This window comes from Musca autumnalis, unplaced genomic scaffold, assembly GCF_047663935.1.
Source record: "Musca autumnalis isolate F117 unplaced genomic scaffold, ASM4766393v1 scaffold_3, whole genome shotgun sequence".
NCBI classification, from domain to species: Eukaryota; Metazoa; Arthropoda; class Insecta; order Diptera; family Muscidae; genus Musca; species Musca autumnalis.
This window is the reverse complement of record NW_027411866.1, coordinates 247,751,203-247,776,954: the sequence shown is the minus strand read 5'-3', so window position 1 is coordinate 247,776,954 and position 25,752 is coordinate 247,751,203. Positions and strand designations below refer to the sequence as shown.

The following is a 25,752-nucleotide window of genomic DNA, read 5'->3' as shown; positions in this document are numbered from 1 at the left end:
TATAAATTTAGGCATATTTATTTGACATTGTTGTTTTTTTGAATGCTGGCATCTGAGTTCCTATTTGGTTTTTATTCCCTTGCCTAATGTTTTTGTTGTTATTAACTACTTTGACATTTGCTGTGTCGTTTTTGGTAGTGGGCCGTAGTTAGTTACGTTCCAATTTGACAATTATGACAGACGCGAGTCAATCGATATTTTTTTTATAGCTCGGTCGTGATATTTTCGTTTTTCTGCGAGCAAAAAGAAAAAAGACATCAAATATTATAAAAGATTTTGCAAATATCGAACAAATTGCAAAGAAAATTCGCGATTGTGGTTTCCACAAACAAGAAAAATGTGTAAATTATATGAAAATCAACGAATATAATTCGCTAGAAAACACATAAAACGACGGTCGTCTACGTCTTAATTTTTTTCTGAATGTTCATTGTGTGTGGAAGTGCACGACATTGAAGTTCCATAACTGCTGATTTGCGCTGTCCGTTGCTGCTATTGCCATCGTTGTCGTCGTCGTTGTCACCATCACCACAACCGTCGTCTGCTTGTCTGTCTCCATCCATTGGAATCGAGAGTTCATGTAATTTTTTGGAGTAGTCAGTCATTCTTCTTGTTATGACATATTTCTGCATTCAGTGTCATTGGATTGAATAGAAGAAATTTCAAGCAGAGCAGCAGATCCAAATAACAACAAAACATACTGTGTGGTCAAGAGTGCAAAAACGAAAAAAACAAGTGTCGTCCCCCATCCACCACACATCATAATAAAATATTGACGGTCGCGTAAGGTGCGTTTGGGCCATATAATTTTACCAAAGTCTTACTGTGAAGCAGTTGTCAATTTCTTCTTTTGAAATAAATCCATTAACAAATCAACACAAAAACAAAGGGAGGAGAAGGTGGAGAAACAAGTGTAAGTTTTTTTGCCAGCCTGTCTGCAGCCTGACTCGCAGTGCTCGCATATTGTCACCACAATTAAAACGAGGAAGAAGAACAAAACAAAAATTAAAAACAAATGATTTTCATTTTGTTAATTATTTTATATAAATTCGCGACTCGCGTTCTCGGCCAGTGTTGTTTTTTTTTTTTTTCAATATTACGCCACAGGTATTCTCATTCGCAGTCATATGCCGCTGCTTAAGTTTGTTTAGTGTTTCTTTTATTATACCCTACATTGTTTTGGGGGTGTATAATGAATTGTAATCAATTGTTTTGGGATTCGATGAACTATTACATTAGAGGGCATGTCATCACATGTCATCCATTTTTGACATTTTAGCATATTTTCAAGGTAAAGTTCTTGTTTTTAATGTTTTGCTACAATTGGCAGAGTGTTTTCGGATATTCTGACAATTAGCCTAGAATTTACTTTTGTACCCTGAAAATTTGTATTGTTGTGCCCTTAAGCCTAGGAAAAAAATGTGCCTCATTGAAATAATGTTGTATGTATATCGTCACCTGGAATGCCCAAAGACATCCTCAAAGGGTTACGCTGAAGATTACGACTTTAGGCAGGCATTTCAGATTGACGTAGGTTGATGAAATTTTTGGGAAAATATGTATATTATATGTACGTAGGACTTTTGGTATTGAAAGCGAGCTATGTAGGTCCACGCTTTTGTATAGCCCCCATACAAAATGACGCGTGACGCGTCGTCATTTTAAGGAATTTTTAAGATATTTGTCCCATTTTACCACCGAATTGGTTGTAATTTGGTACTTTGTGTCTCCAGAGGCCAAAAAACATACTTACCAAAGTTGGTTTATATAGGTCCACGTTTTGGTATAGCCTCCACATAAGGCCCCTTATAAAGTACGCGTCATTTTAATATATTCTGAATGTATTAGACCCATTTTACCACAGAATTGGTTGTTTTTTTTTTTATTTTGTGTCTCCAGAGGCCAAAAAACATTTATACCAAAGTTTGTTTATACAGGTCCACGTTTTGGTATAGCCCCCATATAACGCCCCATATAAAGTACGCGTCACTTTAACATATTTTGAATCTATTAGGCCCATTTGACAACAGAATCGGTTGTAACTTTGTATTTTGTGTTTCCAGAGGCTAAGAAACATTTCTACCATAAAATGTTTATATACGTCCACGTCTTGATATAGCCCCCATAGGACGATATCTCCCGATTTTCGGTATTCTGAAGGTTTTAGCGTCAATATCATGGCTGAAATTTGGTATTTAGTGTTCGTTGGGGCTATAAAACTTTCCCCCAGAAATGTGTAGGTATAGATCCACCATCATATAGCTCCCATAGAACGGTATCTTCCGATTTTCGGAATTTTTGGGATTCACTTCAATACACTTTGTGGTGGAGGGTATAAAAAGTTCGTCCCGGACGAAATTAACGCTTTTCTTACTTGTTTCAGTTAATTTGGAGTAGATTTACGTCTGAATGGCTGGCTGGCTGCGTCAAGATGAACCTTAGAAGAAGTAACTGATTTGGTTCAAACTCTCTTCAAACTTTGTGCATCTGATTATTTCTTCAAACTTAATCAAAGTTGAAAGAATGACTATCGTACAAGATTAATTCGCCCCGAGTTTTAATTCAATAATACGATTACGAGTAGAACAGCTTTGATCAGCCTTGTACGAAAATGTATGAACAAAACGTCGTCTAGGAAAAGGGAAGAGTCTCCTACCATGGTCAACGCAAAAACTATTTTGAGGAACTCTGAGGTGAATATAGTTTGAAAATTTTTTCTTATATGTAGGTATTGTTCGGCCATAGGCTTTTTAAATAAAAATAGGTTTTATTTTCCAATATTTCGATTGGAATCTCCAATCATCTTCAGGGAATTGAGAGAGTTTTAGTTTATCTGCTTCCAAGAGCTTTCTTCAACTCATTTTTTAGGAACTCAATTCCAGTCTTCCATTAATTTGTTAGCAGATTTGCATTTGAAAGGGCATTTAAATTAATACATCTTGTGGTGTGTTTCATTGTGCCATTCTCTCGTTTGTCGCAGCCGTTTGTTGCTGTTTTGCTCCAATAGTTGATGGGTAATATCTGCTTAATTAGCCTTGTAATCTACTAACTTCTTGTAGACATCTCGCTTTAGTTTTTAGGTTGGCTGCTATTTTATCGACAAATTTTTGCGTTTTCATATCGTGAGCATGAGTTTGAGTTTCAAAAATATCACCCTTCCCCGGGGAATCAGTAGTGAGATTCTCTTACCCTTTTTTCGAGTTACCGCGGTGAAATTAAAATACTTTCCGTAGTTAACAATATGCGGTATGTTAACGATGAAAAATAGTAGACGTAAAGATCTGCCAATAGGAAGTGTGTTGTAAACTTTTATTTTAACTTTTCATTCATAATTTTGGGTTTTAATTTTATCAATTATTGTCGGTAACTCAAAAAATTAGTTGGAGAATCGCTCTACAGATCCGACTATGTGATATTTAACTCATCTTATAAATCGGAATTGTCGATCCCCTATATTTACATGTCAGTTATTTGTAATCCGAAATTTGATTTTCTCTAGGCTGCAAATCGAACCCAGTCATTTAGAGTGCAAGACGTGCATGGCACCACTGTGCAGCTCAGATTTCCTCAGTGGCTTGTCAGATTAGGCGATTAGAATGAGGTTGGGGCTTTATTTCTGTCTGAGGGAGGAGAGTGTAGATCTTGTTGTTGTGATCAAAATGAAGTACAAAGATACTTGCCTATAATTGAACTTGTATAACAATCTGTTGGTGGCCCTAAACCCAATTTGTTCCTCTCAATTGATTGTAAACTTTGAGTCGATCCTACTGAATAAATGTACAGAAAATGTGCCGTGTGAATGGCTACAAATACTTAGATTTTTTTCTTGCGGACGGAAGTTCTGTGGGTATCCACGATTTTTTTTCTCAACATTTTTAAGCCGACCATGACAAAAGCTAATAATAATAATTGTTCCACAAACATCCTAGAAATGTCTCATATCAATGAGTCACCCCGATTCATATTAGCTCAGTGATATGGGACCTGCTGTTTATCGCCGAGTCCCAACGGCGTGTCTTAAGACACCACTTGTAGAGAAGATTTACATGGCTAAACAACTGAGGAAATGTCGCCATCTAAACTTATAGTAAATATAAGAGTATATACAGTAAAAAAGCATTAACTACAATGGTCATCAGTTATATAATTAATTATAATTTATTTCTTTCATCGTAACATAGCCTATAGGCCATAAGTAGTAGTATTTTGCCACCGTTGAAAAGTTTTGATGTTAACTGGCCGGGGGATCGGACCCACGACCTTCAGCGTGCAAGGCGGGTGTGAAAAAATACAGTTGCTAATTAAAATGGTGTTTTATAATCTCATATGGATAGACAATCACGTTCTTCATCAAGGTAATCCTTTTAGCCCCCATATTTATATAAATTTTGACAAAGAGATTATGTCAGAACAATAGATGTTTTTATAATACTCATCCACCGTTTCTAAGAATTCGGAGTAAAAGTAGTTAGATGGGCCATATCGATCCATTCCTTCCTGTACCATCCCTCGTAATTTTTTCAGCAGACATATTTCAGGTTGGCGTATGGATTGAATCGGTCCACTCGTTCGTGTAGCCTCCATACAAAAATTTCAATTTTCATTTGCAAAATTGAAAGTTCTGCATCATTTTGAAATTTGATGTAAACATGTTGCCCTCGTGACCTTACGATGTAAAATCATACGAACTGAGTATCCGATTAGCATAATATCATACGAATTGTGTAGCCGATTTGCCCGGAACTTGTATATATTAACTTTTCTGACAAACATACATTAAGTTTCAAGAAGTTATATATGGAGCAACACATTCGTGTACCCTCCCCACAGTTAAAAAATTTCGACTAAGTGCAGTTTAAGGTCTGCTCTAGAATCGTGTTGACATTTTTAACCGAAGGTAAAATAGATATAATTTTTTTGTGGGCAACTCCATGCTTATTGACACAATGATCCAAACGATAAAAAAACTACTTTGACCAGCGTCTTAATATTTCTCTAAAACTTAAATCAAGTTCAAAGATGGACTATATCGGTCAACTCCTTCCGGCATATCCCTCCTTGTTCGAGATTTTTTTTTTGGAAATTTTTATGTGGTTCTGATTACAACGACATAATTTTTTCTTCGGCAAATCTATGTTTCCCAACATAATAACCCAAAAGCTAAAAAATCCCTCGGTGACCAGTACTTGAAATTTGAATTCAATAGCATTCACGTCATTTATCATAAAAATATAGTATTCACATCTGCAAACGTGTTAATCCAGTTAAGGGCGCTTCTCGTATCTTGAAATAGCTGACTGTCGTTGTGATAACAATATTCTAATTTTTGCTAGGGAAGTCCAATTCTTCCTGAGATATTATTGGTCTGTCTCTTTACCTTTGAAAATGGTAAAACCGAAAAAGGAGTAAAAGTTGTAAACTTCTCTCATAAGAATTGTTATGGTGTCTGAAGTAAAGGAACGCTTTTTGAGTAAAAAGTGGTAAATCTTGAAGATTCTTGCACATAAAGGAACAGAACTTATTTTATTTTTTAGGATCTGTTTATAGTTATACAGTCTTAAAGCCTAGGTACATAAGCGGCTTGGTCTGCTTGCCTTGCTTGCTTCTGATAAAAGAATAAAAAAGAAAAAGGCAACCCAGTAAGAAAATTGCTCGGCCTTCTTTATTCCTTTATTTTTATTATGTCAGAAATGAAGCCGGAAAGCAAGGCATGCAGGCGGAGGATTTATTAATTAACAATAATTTCAAAGTGGAAATAGGCAAAAAGAATGCATATTTTCCATTGCACGGATGAATGTACATGGGTTGAAACAATGTAACACGTTGGAGTACTGGCCGGAATATCGGTTGGGATAAGTCAAGAAGGAAGGTCCTGTATTCCAAATTTTGTTGGGAAAGTGGTAGGGGTAAGATTCGAAAATTCCAGCTACTAGTCGATTGAATATTTTTCTATTATGAGCAGCAAATCTACTGCCCTTAGTGAAACATTACATTTCTAGACAGCGGAATCCTATGCAAATGCATATATGGTTAGGATGGTCGTAGAGAAAATCTGATTAGACAGAAACTCGTTTTATCACAAAATAAAACGAACTAGGCCCAGCAATTTTTGCATATTTCGACATATTTGCATAAAATGAGCATATGCAAAACCATATTCAAGGACATGTGGCCTAAGTATCCCACCGAAATGTCTGAAATTTGGTATTAAGTCTTCGTTGGGGGTATACAACCTTCCACCTGAAATTTGTGGGTACAGGTCCACGTCTTCATATAACCCTCATAGTACGGTACCTCCCGATTTTCGGTATTTTGAAGGTTATGGACTTAATATCCTACCGAAATGAACGAAATTAGGTATTTAGTCCTATTTGAGGATATAAAACTTTTTTGAATGTTGTGACCTCAATATCACTCCGAAATGACTGAAATTTGGTATTACGTACACTTTGAGGGTATAAAACAATCCATCTGAAATTTGTCGGTATAGGTCTACGTCTTCTTATAGCCCCCATACAACGGTACCTCCCGATTTCCGGTATATTGATTGTTGTGGTCTCATTATCCATCCGCCGTATTGGCTTCTTTATATTACAATGTAGAAATAAATAAATGAAATGAAATGGCTGAACTTTGGTATTAAGTCTTCCTTGAGGGTATAAAACAGTCCATCTGAAATTTGTCTGTATAGGTCCACGTCTTCATATAGCCCCCATACAACGATACCTCCCGATTTCCGATATTTTTATGTTTGTGGCCTCAATATCTCTCCGAAATGGCTGAACTTTGGTATTAAGTCTTCCTTGAGGATATAAAACAATCCATCTGAAATTTGTCGCTATAGGTCCACGTCTTCATATAGCCCACATAGAACGGTATCTCCCGATTTCCGGTATTTTGAATTACACATTGGCTGAGGTACTTTAAAATATTAAAGAATCTCTGTAGCTCATCACAATTTCGGTTCCACCCGACATTAGAACAATTCACTTGTTCTCTCTTTATAGTGCTTTGTTGTGTGTGCTTTTTTCGTATTATTGTTTGTTTTGAAAAAAAGTACCTCTACCTGTCATTCTTCTTATTATTATTTACATTCACATAATTCACGTATGTACATATGTCCGTGTTTACGGTTGTGTTTTCATCAGCAAATAGAGAGAATGCTACAAATAAAAAATATACTCGTATATGTACTGATATGAACACTAGTTTGAACAGGTGGGATAGCGCGGTCGTGAGCTATTTTAATATGGCTAAGTGTAGTGACCGGAGGTTCTCCTTCAATTTTTTTTAAAGTCCATGATATTTTTGAACGTATTGTTTACAGATTGTTTGCTATACTACTGTAATTACCGTCTTGAACCTGAATGGTCTTCGCGGAAGTGAAATATCGCGGTCGTCACAAAATGTTCAAACATTTATTATTTCAGATAATATACATAATTTTGCGTGCCTAAAAAATGCTATAAACGGTGAACACTAAACAATAAGTGGGATAGCGCGATCAACTCTTGGAATACAGTAAAATCCCGATAACTTGAGATGTCACTATCCAGAGGTTAAATCCACCAAAAATCAAAACGAGGACATATACTGAAAATTCTCTGCAAGACTGTTTACGACCCCCAAAAGTGACTAAATCTCCAAACTATCGAAAATCGGGAGGTACTGCTTTACGGGAGCTATATCAAAACGTGAACCTATAACTGTTGCATAACGAGCGCAATTAAAAAGGCGTGTCTTTCGGTCGATACGAATATTTCTGCTCTCCTCTCTAAATTACAATAAAACCAACTTCTAGCCATTTCGGTGTGATAATGATGTTGAATCCTCAAAAATAGCGAAAATCAGCCGGTACCGTTCTATGGGAGCTATATCAAAACGTGGACCTATACTGACAATTCTCTGCAGTAATATTTACGACCCCAACCGAGACCAACAATCCAATATATAGCAATGTTAATTGACGTGCACCGATCATTATATGTGGGTCACAAAGTGCTTTAAACTGTCAATTTATGGTGGGGGATACCATTACATGGAATTTATGTCAAAACATTGATTTATATTATGAAGTTTCTAGAGATATGCCTAATTATGGCTGTATCAATGCTGGATAAATAACTAAAGTTTACACGTAGAACCCAAACAACGAGCCAGCAACGCGGACCGGGTCAGCTAGTTATATATATTATTATCTCACTGCAAGAAGAACTGACCTATTAAACTGCACTGTTCTCAAATATTGTATGGAAGGTATCCAAAGGACGGGACCGATATAGTCAATATTCCAACCTGATATATGACGTGCAAAGGTAGAACCAATCAGAAACTTCCTGCGAAAGTTACTTTGCGGATTTGTCATTGTAATTGGCGCCGTCAAGGTTTCATGGATCTTTTATGATTTTATCTCAGGAAGTATGGACTCCCTCCCCAAAAACTGTACCGTTGTAAGGACAGTCTGCTGAAAAAATTCAAAACGATCCGAGTGGGACTCTTAAACTGCACTTCTTCCGAATTTTGTGTGGGAGGTACCCGTAGGTGTGGACCGATACAATCCATATTCGAACCCGATCTATGTGTGGAAGTAGTATTACCATATGCAAAGTTATGATCAATTACGTTACTTTCTTCGAGAATTATCGTGCGCATCATTTTAGCGAAAATGTTTGAACTTTTGTGGAGGCGGTAACGGAGGGAGTTTGGACAAAACATTACGAATGACAAATTTTAGAACCGATCAGTTGCTTTGTTAGAGAGTTATCGTGTGCACTTGCCAGACAGATAGACGGACGAACATTGCCCAGTCGATTCCAAATTGTCTGATTTTGTCCAAACATACTTGGAGTCTAAAACCTCTTTAGTCTAAAATCTGAGGATGTAAATGCGGAAAATGAGGCTAAAACCGTTCTATGGGAGATGTATGGAAACGTGGGTCTGCCTATACATATTTATTTATAGACCCTATAAAGTATATATATATATATATATATATTCTGGATCAGCATAAAATTCTAAGACGAAATAGCCAAGTCCGCACGTCTGCTGAAATCTAGATACAGCTCATAGCTTGGTATAGAATTTTCTATTACTCCTAGGATGTTTGGTATTCAACATGTTACTATATCGGTCCAATATATCATTGGAATGACTGGAATTTGGTATTTGGCCTTCGTTGGGGGTATAAAACTTTCCTTCTGAAATTTATCGGTATAGGTCCACGTCTTCATATAGTCCCGGTATTTTAAAGTTTGTGACCACAAGATTTCACCGATATGGTTCAAATGGGTGAAATTTGGTATTTAGTCTTCTTTGGGTGTATACAACTTTCCACCTGAAATTTGCCGTTATAGGTCCACGTCTTCATATAGCGCCCATAGAACACCTCAATATACCATTGAAATGTCTGGAATTGGTATTTAGTCTTCGTTGGGGGTATAAAACTTTCCACACGAAGTTTGTCGGTATACGTTCACGTTTTTATATAGCCACTATTGAACGGTACCTACCGATTTTCGGTACTTTAAAGGATTTATCATCAATATATCACTAAAATGTCTGACATTTGGTATTTAGTCTTCGTTGGGGGTATAAATCTATCTACCTGAAATTTGTCGGTAAAGGTCCACGTCTTCATATAACCCCCATTAAACGGTAGCTCCCGATGTTCGGTTTTTTGAATATTGTGGCCTCAATATGCCACCTAAATGATTGAAATTTGGGTTTTAGTCTTTGTTGGGGTGGCGTAGGGGATGGAAGATACCACGGAACGGTCGTGACCGGCTTTAACATGGCAAAGCCCAGGATTTATCTTGGTCCTTCTTTCATCTCAAGTGGACACTGACCTCCCCGTGTTGTCACCTGGGGAACTGCCTTTAACACCCGTTAAAGGTAGTGAGCTAACATGTGCCGCGAGTTCTTCCAAAAGAAGGTTAAAAACTTGGGGCTGAGCGTCGGGTTTGTAATCCTCCCCCAGGAAAAACAGCCTACTATGAAAAAACGAAAGAAAAGAAAAACAAACCCCTCTAAGGACCATGAATCTGCACCTGGAATGTTCGCACTCTTTATAGAGAAGGTGCAGTTTACGCAATGCTGCAATTCGATTAAAAGCTAAATTCTTCAACATCAGCTTTTTTTGCACTCCTGCTTCCACTGAAGACAAGGACGAACAGACCAAAGATATATTTTACGAGCGCGATTTTAATGCCAAAATTGGCCCAACAGTCGAGAAATTCTCCACAGTGAAACATCTGAAACGGTATGTGGCTGATAGACTTTGCAGCTGCAAGAAAGATGGTAGTTAGCAGTACCAGATTGAAGCATCTCGCCAGATCAAAGAACAATATATCAAATTGATCACGTTGTGATAGATGAAAGACGTGCATCAAGCGTGTTGGATGTGCGATCGTTCCGAGGTGCAAACAAAGACTCGGACCACTACCTTGTTGCAGCAAAGGTACGTACCAGATTAAAAGTAGTAAAGAAAGTGCGAGCAGACACAACACGGAAGTTGGACATTGGTAAGCTGCAATCACAACAGATAGCCGCAGCATATTCCACTCAACAGGCCCAACTGCTTAATCAAAGCACTCCTCGTTCCGCTAACATATCAAGACAATGTCCACTCCATGCAAACAGCCGCAAAATCAGTACTTGGATACCAGAGACCTCCACCAAGGAATCCATGTTATGATCAGGAGTGTCGTTCTGCTACCGAAGAGACAAATGCGGCATAGGGCTACTTTACAATCAGCAGCAACGCGTAGTGCACGAGAGAGGTATCGGGAGAAAAGGAGAAACGTCTTTTCCGCAGGAAATGGAAAAGCGGCAGTGTGAACAAATCGAGATGTACAGGAGACAGAATGAAGTCCGAAAATTCTAGCAAAGAGTGAAACATCAAACTGATAGCTTTGGAACTGGCACATCCTCCTATAGAGACCAGCAAGGTAATCTGGTAACTGATACAGATAGTGTGCTAAGGATATGGTAGAGCATTTTTCCAAACTGTTGGTATCCAATAGTAGCGAAGTCGACGAAGATACCACAGATCCAATCCCAGAAGATGGTATTGAATGTATACCACCCGGCCAAGATTGTAGTCACGCTTACTAAAATTAGGTATATTATCTGAAATAATACATTTTTGAATAATTTGGGATGACCGCGATATTTCACTTCCGCGACGACCATTCAAAAAAATATATAGCCTATTTTCACCACCGGTGTTCCCTGTACATTATCTGAAATTTTCAACCACTGAAGTAAGATCCCTTGTAAACCATGCATCTATGAATATGAACAACAATATACGGCCCTCATTCTCCGGAAACGAGAGGGTGCTAAGAATCCCCGGAGGTAAAACAATAAATACTTTAAATATCGGAACATGGAATATACGAAGTCTATATGAATCTGGCAAATTAGCAAACACAATATCTGAAATGAAAAAACTGAATATAGATATACTAGGAGTGTGCGAAACTTGGTGGCCTGATAGTGGAGATTTCACTTCGCAAAACATGAAAATCTTTTATTCTGGAAATCTGGATAGAAACCATAGGAATGGAGTAGGAATAATCATGAAGGAAAGTATAGCAAGATTCGTAACAGATTACATACCGAAATCGGACCGAACTATGTTTATACAACTTGACACAAAACCAGTAAAAATAAATATAATTCAAGTATATGCTCCCACTGCTGACAAAAGCAAAGATGAAATAGAAAACTTTTATAAAGAAATCAACGACTTACTAAGATTAACAAAATCTCACGAAATTACCATTATCCAAGGTGATTTTAATGCGAAAGTGGGAAAACACATGGTTCCTGGAATTACGGGTCAATACGGTTTAGGATCAAGAAACGAAAGAGGTGACAGACTTGTGCAATTCTGTCAAGAATACAAAATGATAATAACTAACACCTTGTTTAGCTTGCCTGCAAGACGTCTTTATACATGGAAATCGCCACTTGACAGAAATGACAATGTTATTAGAAATCAGATCGATTATATTCTTATAAACAAGCGCTTTAGCTCAAGCATAAAAAAGACGTCGACATACCCGGGGGCGGACGTGCCATCGGATCATAACCTATTAATGTCTAAATTACGAATTAAAATTTCTGCATATGCTAAGCGGACCAAACAAAAGAAAAAGATTGATATACAGAAACTACAGGATCAAACAGTTCGAGCCAATGTGAAACAACTTTTAAGCCACGAACTAACCTCAGTCAACAATGAAAATGTAGAAAATATTTGGGAATCCATAAAATGCGCCATTAAAACTATTGCTGACAATAATCTGTCCTATACAGAAAAGCCACAAAGAAAAGATTGGATGACAAAACAAATACTGGACTTAATGGAAGAACGGCGAAAATATAAGAATACGAATTACGAACTGTACTACGAAATAAATAGAGAAATACAGATTAATATACGCCATGCCAAAAATGAATATCTTAATGATCAATGCAGAGAAATAGAGAGATTGCAACAATTACATGACGACTTCAATCTTCATAAAAAAATTAAGGAAGCTGCTGGAATATACAACAGAGGAATACCTAAAGTACTATACAATGAACATAATGAACCTGTTTTGAATACTATAGACAAGAAAAACATATGGAGCAAGTATATAAAAATCCTTTTTACTGACGAAAATCGGTCCATCTACGAAAGGCCGGTAGATCAACAATTATCTGGGACATCTATCACAAGATCGGAGGTTGAAACAGCAGTAAAGGCGCTAAAAGATAAAAAAGCATGTGGACCAGACGAGATTCCTTCCGAATTGTTGAAGTTAATTGATGGTGAAAACATTAACCTTCTGACGAAACTTTTTAATTATGTTTACGAAACTAGTAAATATCCCAAAGATTGGCTCACATCCATTTTTATAACCATTCCTAAGAAAACTCGTCCAAAATTTTGTAATGACTATCGATTAATTAGTCTAATGAGCCACGCACTCAAAATATTTCTAAAGATTATTCACTCCAGAATTTACCGGAAATGTGAAAATGCAATGGGGACCACCCAGTTTGGTTTTAAAGATGGGATGGGAACCCGCGAAGCTTTATTCGCCTTACAAGCGTTAGTTCAAAAATGCCGAAATTCGCAGAAGGACGTGTTCATATGCTTTATTGATTATGAAAAAGCATTTGACACGGTCCAACATGACAAAATGATAGAGATTTTATTGTCCATTGGAGTAGAAGGCAAGGAGCTTGAATGCATAAAAAGTTTGTACTGGCACCAAACAGCGCAAGTCAACGTCAATGGTGAACTGACTGAAAATATTAATATTTCTAGAGGTGTTAGACAAGGTTGTGTCCTGTCCCCTCTACTTTTCAATATATACGCTGAACGAATATTCAAAGAATCAATAAATGATATCCGGAAAGGAATATATGTAAATGGAACGTTCATTAACAACATAAGGTATGCCGATGACACCACTCTTATAGCTGATAATATGTCAGGACTTCAAGAACTCGTCAACAGGCTGACCACTTGCAGCGAAAAATACGGTCTTAAAATTAATATCAACAAAACGAAATACATGGTCATCAGTAAACGCCATACATATACTAATGCGGTCCCATTAAAAATTAATGAAATAAATGTGGAAAGAGTCCAAAGCTTTAAATATCTGGGAGTTATAATCAACAACGAATGGGACATTTCTAAAGAAATAGCCTGCAGGATTGAAATGGCTAGAGACACATTTTTTAAATATAAAAAAGTCTTTACAAGCCATAATGTAAACTTAAAAACTAAAATAAGATATATTAAAACATATGTATGGTCTGTCCTATTATATGGCGTGGAAACATGGACCTTAAAATCCGTAGATATGAAAAAACTCGAAGCCTTTGAGATGTGGACATATCGACGCATCCTAAAAATATCGTGGACACACTTCATATCAAATAATGAAGTTCTCAGAAGATTACACAGAGAAAAAGAGCTGTTGAATAACATAAAGAGACGAAAAACATCATACTTGGGACACGTTATGAGAAATCAAAAATACAAACTGCTGCAAAGTATTATCCGTGTAAACTTTGAAGGAAGGCCGACAAGAGGGAGGAAACAACTTCTGTGGATCAACAACATCCAAGAATGGACCGGCATACGTGACGTCATAAACCTGCTAAGCGAAGCTAGAAACAGAGAGACTTTTGCCGATATTATAAACAATATTTAATAATTCAAACTATTGTAATATTATACTTATATTTGCATTTTGGTCGCCAACATTCGAAAATCGAATAGGCAAATAAAGAAGAAGTACTTTAGTGTTAATTAGAAATGTTGGCCAAAAACATATTTGTAATTAATCTTGCACGATTTAATTTTTTGGATTTCGAACAGTCAAGCTTTTCCGCAAACCACTTGAGGCGGCGACTATTGCAAGATAAGAATTTATATTTATGAAGCGAAATTTATTTTAGAACTTCAAATTGTTAAAATAGCGTTACTTTACAAATCTATCCCACTTGATGTAAACAAGTTTTTTTCTGTTGTTGTTTTGGGCGAGTTCATTGACATTTAATGATGATTCTAAAGACAATTTATTTATAATTTTTTTTTTTTGCGACAAATGCGAGTGAATTTTTAATTTTAGATAATTTAAAATTAAATACAGTTGTAGTTGTTGATGTTTAATACAAAATTGATAATTAATTGCGTAAGATTATTGTTTACTCCCAAGTTGACATATTTACATTCTACATGAAGCGACAAACACAGCTGCTGCTGATCATATTTGCTTAGATCACGTTTTAATTAAAATGCGGGGTTTTGAAATGTTTCAATGTAACGTCTATAATTTCTAAGAAAAGTTTTGTTGAGGTTTGTCATTGTAAAAATTAAGGGCATATCCAGTCTCTTTTTCTTGGAAGCAAAGTGTTATATTGAGAAAAGTCCCTGTACATATTTGTAATGTTGATAGATGTGTATTAGATACCGTTGATTAATGGGGTAAGTGCAGTAGGCACTTTACATTGTAGTGAACATTTGTAAAGGCCATCATCCCTCCGATTTTTAAAAGACTATTATCGATTCATGCAAGTACAGGAATTATCATTGTGTTCATTCTGAATTCCTAGAAATAGAAGATGAGGAATAAACACAATTACTTCCGGTACCCCCTTACAAAAGTTAAAAACTTCCGCTTTTCAGCGAAGATAGTCCTTCTTTTGTTTATTATTGTGTGTTCGTTCTTCTGCTCAATCTGGCTTTGGATCTATCTCCAGCTGCTTCGATGGGATGTAACCACAGATCCACTGGAGTTAGATGAGTAGGTTTGGCAGGGCATTTGAAAATGTGCAGTGTGTTGTTGTTGTACCAGCATGAAACTTACGTTACTTACGTTCCTCAGCTGCGATAGTTGGCTGATGTATTTCGAGGTCTTTATTCACACTGTATTTGCTTATGGCCTTAGCAACTGCGTCCGTGTGAATGGTATTCAGACCTGCCTGATATCCCCGTTGATCTAGGGGTTCTCTCCTATATTGTTGGACCGCCCTCTCTAGAGCATTAATATCCTTCCTGATATTTTGGGTGTGTCGGGCCTAGCCAGAAGATGGTGATTGGGAGAGCCATGGTAAAACACGAACAAGTAATGCAACGAAAGCATCTCATTGTGTTGCTGTACTGGCAGAATCTTTGCCTTCACTTGTAAATGGTCAACGGAAGACTTGAGGTGGCACCCTGTTGCTGTTCTCAGGGCGGTATTCTGACAAGTTTGAATCTATTTCCAATGTGTACCAAACTGGCGCCGTATAGCTTACAACAGACCGACTTATCACGCTATATGTGGTCAAAAAGGTTTCTTTAACTGCACCCCAAGTACTGCCGGCTAGGGACTTGAGCACCTTGTTTATGCATTTCAGTTTGTCGCAGAGAGTTGCGGCATGCGCGCACAACTTGAAAGTAGTGTCGAATGTGACCCCAGGAATTTAGGGGCAGTTTGTGGTCGGAATTCTGCTACCATCGACCACGACATTCAACTCTCTTCTATACTGTGTCGTCCATGTGATGAACGTATTCAGACCTGCCTAATATTCCCGTTGATCTAGGGGTTCTCTCCTATATTGTTGGACCTCCCTCTCTAGAGCATGAATATACTTCCTGATATGTCTGGGTGTGTCGGGCCTAGCCCGAACACCCGAACAAGTACTTCAACGAAAGCATCTCATTGTGTTGATGTACTGGCAGAATCTTTGCCTCCCCATTTAAATGGTCCACTGAAGACTTGAGGAGGCACCCTTTTGCTGTTATCAGGGCGGCATTCTGACAAGCTTGAATCTCTTTCCAATGCGTACCAAAATGGCGACGCATAGCTTACCACGTTATATGCCTTCGCGCTGTTTATCTGCACCCCAAGTGCTGCCGGCTAGGGACTTGAGGACCTTGTTCCTACATTTCAGTTTATCGCAGATAGCTGTGGCATGCGCGGATGACGTGAAAGTGGTGTCGAATGTGATCCCTAGAATTTTGGGTCAGTTTGTGGTCGGAATTCTGCTACCATCGACCACGACATTCAACTCTCTTCTATACTGTGTCGTCCATGTGATGAACAGAGTGACCGTAAATTTAGTGGCGGATATCTGCATATTCCTCACGTGGAAATAGGTGGTAAGATCGGCTAAAGAGGAGTTCAGTCTCCCACAGATGCCATCAGGGTAGGTACCTGACGCCAGGATCGTACAATCTCCGCATACGTTACGATCTTAATGCCGTCTGGAGGGGGCGAAATACAGGAGAGGTAGATATTAAACAGTTCCGGAGATATCACCCCACCTTGGGGAACTCCCTGTTTCACTCTACGGGATTTGGACCTCTTGTTTCTGAATTCCACGTACGACTGGCGTCCACACATATAATTCATTATCCAACGTTTCAGACTTGGCCGGAGGGTTATCTGCTCACCTGCCTGACAGTGTCAAAGCTGTCGAGTGTGACCCCCACGACTTTAGTGTTTGGTAGTTAGTAGTTGGAATTATTGACCCATCGGCCTGCGTCCACAATCCATGTGGTGAATATTTCATTTAGGATATTTTAATATTCCAAGCGTAAAATGACATAATAAGATCAATGAGGTAGGCGATTAGCCCGACACCAATATTATTAACGGTGGTACCTAACCCCATAACCCTACAATAATCATCGTACGTAATTATCACAATGCAGTTAAAAAGTTCCGTAGATATCACCCCTCTTGGGGAATTCCATGCTTCACTCTACTTAGTGCTTCACACTTGCTTCTGCATTCATCCTCGAGGAGTCTACCTGATGATGAGCTGGACACCACGGTGATCCCGGAAAGTATACTATTGAAGATAAGCTCAACCAGCAACCATTCCAATTTCGATTCGTCCTATGTCGTCACATGCCGACATAGGGGTTCAAAGGCAGAATGCCATGGGGTAACTGGCCGACGAGTGGAAATCCAACAAAAGTCAATAACTCTAAGGACGAATCTGCCCGAGAAGCTTCGGATACGAAGCACTATAACTGCTTCGTATCTTTGGAAGTTCGTGGGAAGAGACGCGAACTTTCATTCTGAGGGGGAGGTGCTCTTCATCAAAAATAAGCTGAGGTTCGTACGGAAGTTCGAAAGAGTGTATGCTCATGTGTATCGACGCGAACTTTACGTGGATAGGATTTTCCTCCCAAATCTTGTAAGCAGAGAGTCTAAGGAGATTCCGGCTACAAACGAAAAAGTGGAGAAACCTACTGCCTCAGGCAAAGTGGCGGAATCGAAATCTAGTCCGAAACCGAACCTAAACCAAATGGTATCCCTAAGGTGGTCAATTGATGAAAGGGTATGCATCAATACCCGATTCAACTCCAAAAGACAAAGGAGAAACGAAAGGACTTAGGGTTAGTGCGACCCTTACAGCCTATTGGGAAGACAAGGTGGATAGGCCGACTGAAAAACCTGATCTCTACAAGAGCAGAACCTGAGTGATTTAAATGCCGCTTGACGTTGATAGTCACTGGACGAACTTTGTCACTATTCATATTGCCTATCACTCTGATTATAATGATTTCCGCAATGCAATTTTTATGAGAGACGTAGGTTGGGAATATCGTTATAGACGTCTGCTGTTCCAGTTTCCATCTTAGCACCGTAGTTATAAATATCTATACCGTATACAGGTGGATAGGCCTGTAAATAAACCGGTTGTTCTATGAGTTTTTAAACCATTAGATGTACGATCTTCAAGGAAATTGAGGCCTCTTAATAATAATTATAGTTGTTCCAAGAAACATACCAGATGTGACAAGGGAGACTTCTCTCATATCAATGAGTAAACCCCGAACGGCGTTCTTAAGACACCACTTGTAGAGTAGCTTTACATGGCTGAAATACTCAGAAAATGTCGCCAAGATTACTGAGGCGCATTTTGCCACCGTTGAAAATTTTTGATATTGCCTGGCTGGGAAATCGAACCCACGACCTTCAGCGTGCCAAGCGTGTGTGTATATGATTGCACCACGGTGACACCCTTTGAATACTCCTCTCAATTTTTATGACAGGTTACCGTGGTGTACGGATGTCAGCCAAACCTTCTAATTCATGTCATTTTATAGCTTATTTCCACAAAAGCAAAGCCAATCGGTTCAATTGCTTTACTGCACTGAGCTGATGATCATCATGCTTTTGCACCTTATCAGGCTCGCTTTCTATGTATCTGCCAGAATCCAAGTCGTTTGGATCTGTACTTTTAAAAAATCCTCAGTTCGAATTGTTTGCACAAGATCTCCTTAAAAATGTTGCACAGTGTTATTAACAAAATTCAAACTCTTCCGCTTAATATTGGCTACATTTATGGGGAAACGAGTTAGAGGTTAATTCATTAACAAAGTATTGTTCCAAATTGGTTGCAGCCAAATTTATTATAAAACTGACTCATAGGACCTCATTTAAATTCGAAGTAAATTCCATTTATAAAATCCTAAAAATATTCCACATTCTCTCATCTCATTGCGCGATCGCATTTCGCAAAATTCAAAGTTGATTTTACTTTCCATGATTGTTTCGCACATGAGTAATTGGATCAGTAAATGTTTGTTGTTGTTGGTGGCGGTGCTTTGGTACGAAACAATTTTCTCAATGTTTACAAAACGTATCAAACTTTCGTCTTTGTCGTCGTTTTGATATTGACATATCCCATTAATCTTATAATAAGACCTCCATATCACAACGAACCAGCCAACACATTACGATTACTGTTTTATTGCCGTGTTCGGAATTGGCCAACAATATTTTGGGCAAGACATTTTCTTCTTCTGCTGCTAACGTTCTATTCCATTATCTAAAGCTTATCTTTGCGGGAAAAAGTTGAAAAATCAGCAGCAGCAGCATACCTGGCGTACCTAATAAAAAAGAAAAACAACAAATGTTCATACAAACGTTACGAAGAGATACATTTTTGTTACAAACTTATTTTATTATAACCTTTTATTCTTGTTCTTCTTCGTCATCGTTTTGAGTGTGTGTGTCCACCGTGCATGTGAGTGGTGAGCCTTTTGAGTATTTTATCTTATAGAATATTTCGTTATTTGTTTCTTTCTTGATTGGTTGGCTGACTGGCTACGCATAACTACGTTAACGTTTGACGTCGTTGTTGTCACGTTTTAAACCACACTCATCGGTCCCCACCATCGTTGCTGTTGCCCGCCCTTCCATTTGCAATGTCTCCGGCTGCTGACATACTTGGCACATTCTTCTACATCGTATGCAGATTAAGCCCTTAGAAGGCAATTGAAACATGGTTAGCACCAATTTAGTGGTGCCAGTTGTGCTGTGGGGGCCCTCGGCCCCCACTCATTGTGTGTCCAGTGTTTATTTGTCTGAAGATCAAACCACATTGGCAACTGGCTGTTATGATGGACAAATTTGTTTGTGGCATGTTGAACCGGGTACGCTGAAAATGTCACCCCGCTGCCTGCTGGTGGGGCACACAGCACCAGTTTTATGTCTTGTCCGTGCCTCCAGTATGACCGATAGCAACTTCTTGGTGAGCTCATCGGAAAATGGTGAAATGTGTACATGGGACATGACCGATGGCAAATGCATGGAATCGGTCAAATTACCTCAGGTCCATACACAAATCCAAAGTTATCACACAGCGAACAGTGCTGATCTACATCTCTTCTGTATTGGCTATTACCCGGAGATTATGGTAATGGATCCCATAAGCCTTGAGGTGATATATACGCTCAGTTCAAAAGTAAAGCCCGATTGGATATCGGCATTGCATGTATTGAGACCAATGCGTCGTAAAGATGATGTGGTGCTGGCCATTACAACGACAGGTACGGTGAAAGTGTGGACATTGGTGGGCAATGAGAACAAGCATGCCGAGCCCATCTATGAAAATGAATCGAAAGAGATACGCTGTCTGAATGCCATCACGATGAATTGTTGTTCACAAAATCAACGAACGGTGCTGATTGTGTGCACGAAATATTGGCAGATTTATGATGCTGGTGATTTTACAGTACTTTGCTCGGTCATTGCACCTACACGTGAACGATGGCAGGGTGGTGATTTTATTAGCTCGGATCGTGTAATGCTATGGACCGATGAGGGCAAAGGTTATCTGTATAAATTACCTGCGAATTGTATACCTGACAATAAGGAGTTCCATTCCAAGAGCGTGGTCCGGGATTCTCCATATTTGTATTATGTATTGCAACATCCGGGAGATAAAGTGTTATCCTGTCCACCAGCCATGAAGCTAATACGCAGCGAACTTGAAGGCAAGTCGGTGTCTCATTGTCTGTTGCGAGGTGATTCGGAGGGTTTCATTTCGGTGTGGACGGTGCCCGATGTTCCTCTCGATAATATAAGTATTTTGCAAGCAAAACAAATGCCTCCGCGTACGCTGAAGCCATCCGTTTGTACATCGCTGATAGAGGCCTGGTCCCTGATGGATCCTCCCCCGGTGGGTATTTTAGATCAATTGGCCCGTATCACAGATCACCCAGTAAAATTGACATCCAGCATTTATTTGCCCCAACAAAGTCGTTTGGTTATTGGCCGAGAAGATGGTTCAATTGTCATTGTCCCCGCCACCCAGACTGTTATGATGCAGCTATTGGTGGGCATAAAACAGAATTTCAGTGAATGGCCTTCTCATCAAATCCTATATGGCCATAGAGGTCGTGTCAACTGTCTACTATGCCCTTCGCTGGTACATCCCCGTTACGAAAAGTCATTGCTGTTGTCGGGTGGTGTGGATTTTGCCGTTTGTCTTTGGGATTTATACAGTGGCAGTTTATTGCATCGCTTTTGTGTACATGCGGGAGAAATTACGCAGCTATTGGTGCCCCCTGAAACGTGTAGTCCTCGTATTTTGAAATGCATTTGCTCGGTGGCCTCTGATCATTCGGTCACCTTGCTCAGCTTGCAGGAACGCAAATGCATTACACTAGCCAGTCGCCATTTGTTTCCAGTGGTAACCATCAAATGGCGACCGTTGGATGATTTCCTCATAGTTGGCTGCTCGGATGGTTCGGTATATGTTTGGCAAATGGAAACTGGCCACTTGGATCGCGTTTTACACGGTATGTTAGCCGAGGAGGTATTGGCGGTTTGTGATGAGCAGAATGCCGACGAGCCTGGCTGCAACTCACATGCCTCCAATACAGAGGGTTTGGCCAATCCGGCTGTACACTTTTTCCGAGGTCTCAAGTCGCGCAATATGAACGCCATTAGGCATGCAACGCAACGTGGTATAACACAATGGCAGCAATTACATGGTCACAATCAGGGTCATTTTGATTTCCTCATGAAGCACCGCAGCAACCCCCTAATTATCCAGGGTCTACGTACCAATCCCAAGGATGCAGAAAGTCACATTCTATTCTTCGATATTGAGGGCCTAATTTTTGAATTGCACAGCGAGGAATATATGAAAATGACTCCAGCCGAGCTGGAAGCTTTAGGTGTAATGATCAACAATCCCAAAGATAAGGCCCTACATGTGGAGGCTTCAAAGAAGATCAGCGACTTCTTTGGTAAAGTGAAAAACAAAGCTGGCGATATGGAGAAAATGTTAAAGGACAAAGATAAGCATGGCTTGGTCCAGAAATTCAAAGAGAAAACAGAAATTGTGGAAAAGAAAGTACAGGCCAAGGTCCAGGAAAGTATACAAAAGGTACTAGAACCTCAAGATTCCCCTGATGATGGCACTACAGATTTGAAATCTAAAATGGCCTCAAAAATGGAAGTTACCCATGTTATGGAAGTGGCCCAACTGCTGTTGTCTTTGCTGCACTCTTGGGGCCTAGATCCCCATTTGGATAAGGTTTGTGAGTCACAATTAGGTCTACTCAGACCCATGGTACCCGTTTCCTTTGGCATCCTTTCCAAGGGTGGCTATATGTCTCTTTTACTGCCTACCTGGCAGAACAACTTCGAATTGGGCGAGGGAATTGTGGTTGCAAGCAGCTCTAAGAAACGTGACATTCCAGCCGAACTGCTGCGTCAAGAACAGCTTACAGCCGTATTCACCTCCCGTCTGCACTGGGAATTGAGCACCACCCTTACCTCTAATCACATTTTGGCCTTGGTCGCCATGTCCAATACCTTGTTATCAATGAATTCTGCCTCATTTCTGCCCGATAGCGAACGCAGCAAAAAACTATTGCGTCTAGCCCAACGTTCCGAGTCTCTGATGGCCACTGAAGAGGAGCGTGAGGAGTTGCTGGCGCATCATATATCACAAATTAAACAGGGCTGGAGCCTATTGTCCACACATCATTGCTTTTTGTTGCCCGACAAAATTGAGGCACTGGAACCAAAGAAATTTAAACGACCCCAGGTTGAAATGATGGCAAAACGTTGGCAACATCATTGCATTGAGATACGAGAGGCAGCTCAACAGATTTTACTCGGTGAGTTGAGACGTATGGGCAAACGTGGGCGTAAGCAGCTGGTAGAGAGCTGGGCTCAATATCTGCCAATGTATACGCACACAGAACCCATAGCTCAACAGGTGCATCATGCCAACGGGGCAAATGGTCATTCCAATTCATCGTTGGGCAGTGGTGGTGTCGGCCACAATGGTGATGGCCTCGATGGCGGCGAAGATTACGAAGAGGAGGAGGAAGAGATAATACGCAAGCCGTCCAGTTTATCGGAGCTGAAGCGTAAACAGACCACTGCTGTGATATTGTTGGGTGTAATTGGAGCTGAATTTGGTCAAGATATAAATCAGGATTCACCTGTGCGCGGCACTACCAGTATTAGTAGCACCATCGCTGGTGAAAGAAGAAAATCATCGGTGGTTGAAGGTTTTGGAATAGCCAACAATTTGGCCCGTTTAACTTCAATGGCATTGGCCCATTTGTTATATGCCCCACCCACACCTAAGTTGCCTCAATACACACCCCTGAGGAGAGCTGCAATCGATTTACTGGGTAGAGGTTTCACAGTGTGGGAACCCTACTTGGATGTAAGCAAAGTATTATTGGGCCTGTTGGAGTTGTCATGTGATGGAAAATCAGTACCAAACCTCAATTACAAACTTCCCCTCACACCACAAGCTGATGCCTGCCGAACAGCAAGACATGCCTTGAGGCTGATCGCCACAGCAAGACCTGCAGCCTTCATAACAACAATGGCAAGAGAAGTGGCCCGTTACAATAGTATGCAACAGAATCCCCAATCGATAAGTGTGCCATTGACCCAATCTGTCCTATACAAGGCCAAAGGAGAAATTCTACAATGCGTCGAAATGCTGATAGATAAAATGCAAGCCGAAATTGCCAGCCTCCTGGTAGAGGTAATGGACATCACATTACATTGTTTGGAAAATGCTGAACTAAAGACTCGGGGTTTGGCCGATGTATGCCCAGCCATATGTCGCTTCAATCAGGTATCTCATTGCACCCAGACACGCAGAATTGCTGTGGGTGCCATAAATGGTCACCTGGCCATTTACGAGCTAAGACAAAACAAATGTCAAATGATCCCGGCACATACACATCCAATTACCTCACTGGCATTCTCACCAGATGGCAAATATTTGGTCTCATATTCATGCAATGAGAATCGTTTATCCTTCTGGCAAACAAGTACGGGTATGTTTGGCTTAGGTCAATCACAGACCCGTTGTACCAAAGGTTATTCTACGGCACCCATACCCGATGTGTCACGTCTCAATCCAATGCGTTTAGCAAAGCTGGTGTGGATCAACAATCGTACGGTGACGTTAATGCTGGCCGATGGTTCAGAAACACGTTTTAATGTCTAAGCGAGATGTCTCAAAGAAACGAGGAAGAAGAATGAACGATGGTGAGTTCATTTGTTCTGGAAGCTTGAAGACATTTACCCCAACGGTATTATATGGACATCTTCCTTCAACCCTAACAAATACAGCAGGGCACTTGTTGGAGATGTTGAAATTATAAACTATATAGAAGTAGCCGCAGAGCAGCAGGAAGAAAAAAAAAGCAAAAAACAATTAATTCATGTTTTCGATGTTAAACTATTTTTAAATAAAAAAATTGTTTGTAATATTTTATTTTTAAATGGGAATCATTATCCCAATTTTATCCCAAAAAAAAACACACACATCCCCACTTCTCTTTAATTAGATTTAAAACATGATAATAATACAATTTAGAAAAGAAAAAACAACAAAATAAACGTGAAAAAATGCCATTGAGTAAACCAAACACCAAATCCTTAATATTGTTAACAGAAAAAAAATTCCCAAAAACAAAGTTTATTTAATTTTGATTCATTTTGAATCTATGAACAAAAATTAAAAACGAAAACAAAAACAACAACAATAACAACAAGAATCAATTATTAGAAGCCGCCGAACTACATATTCGAAGCATCATACAATAAACATACATAAATACATATATAAAGGTATTATTATATATATAAAACATATGGCAATCATATATTAGTTAAAGAAAAAAGACAATGATGACAATGTTAGACGAAGAGATGAGGAAGGCACATTCATAAACAAACAACAGCGACCATCTATAAGCATACAACATGTGAAAATATTTTATGAGCAGAGATTGGTTATTTGAGTCGAAATTATAGTTGTGTTTAAAAATTAAAAAAAACGCTTTTATCGAACTACTTAAACTATTCAGGACGTCTATTAGATTTGTTTATAATGATTAAATAGATGTAGGAGAAAGAAAGGGATTACTATCTGCAATGAACACAGTTCACAAAGCAGTTGGAGAGTTAGCTTTGGACAAGTACACATGATAGTTGTTTTTTCCTAGACAAAGGACATGTGTCCTTGTCCAGACTATGTTATATGAAAACTACACAAATTTCAGGCGTAAAGCAGAACATACCGATTGTAATTTAGATATTGCATTTGAAATTCAAAAAAGACCAATTTAAATAATAAAGATTTTTTATTTGAAATTCAGAAATTCCATTGAAAATTCAGAAATTAAATTTGGTTGCCATGGTATGCACACCCGCCTTGCACGCTGAATATACGGGTTCGATTCCCAAGCAAGGCAACATCAAATTTTCAACGGTGGCAATATATCTCTCAGTAATGTTTCTCGCCATTTCCAGAGTATTTAAGCCATGTAAAACTTCTCTACATACGGTTTCTTAAGACTCGAACTCGGCGTTAAACATATCATTGAGCTAATATCAACCGGGGTGCACTCAGTGATATGAGAAAAGTCTCCCCTGTCCCTTCTGAGTAGCTTGTGGAACA

The 25,752-nt window shown here is 39.2% G+C and overlaps 2 protein-coding genes across 2 annotated transcripts in view; both read left to right on the top strand.

Annotated features, from left to right (window-relative positions):
- Positions 1–25,752, top strand: part of mip130 (Myb-interacting protein 130) — a 45,439-nt gene that overhangs the window by 776 nt on the left and 18,911 nt on the right. The gene's annotated exons all lie outside the window — the stretch shown is intronic.
- On the top strand, positions 108–24,718 carry Rbcn-3B (WD repeat-containing protein Rbcn-3B). The gene is made up of 2 exons (XM_073977669.1): positions 108–913; positions 19,774–24,718. The coding sequence occupies exon 2, from the start codon at positions 19,801–19,803 to the stop codon at positions 24,292–24,294; it is 4,494 nt and encodes a 1,497-aa protein (XP_073833770.1). The 5' UTR covers positions 108–913; positions 19,774–19,800; the 3' UTR covers positions 24,295–24,718.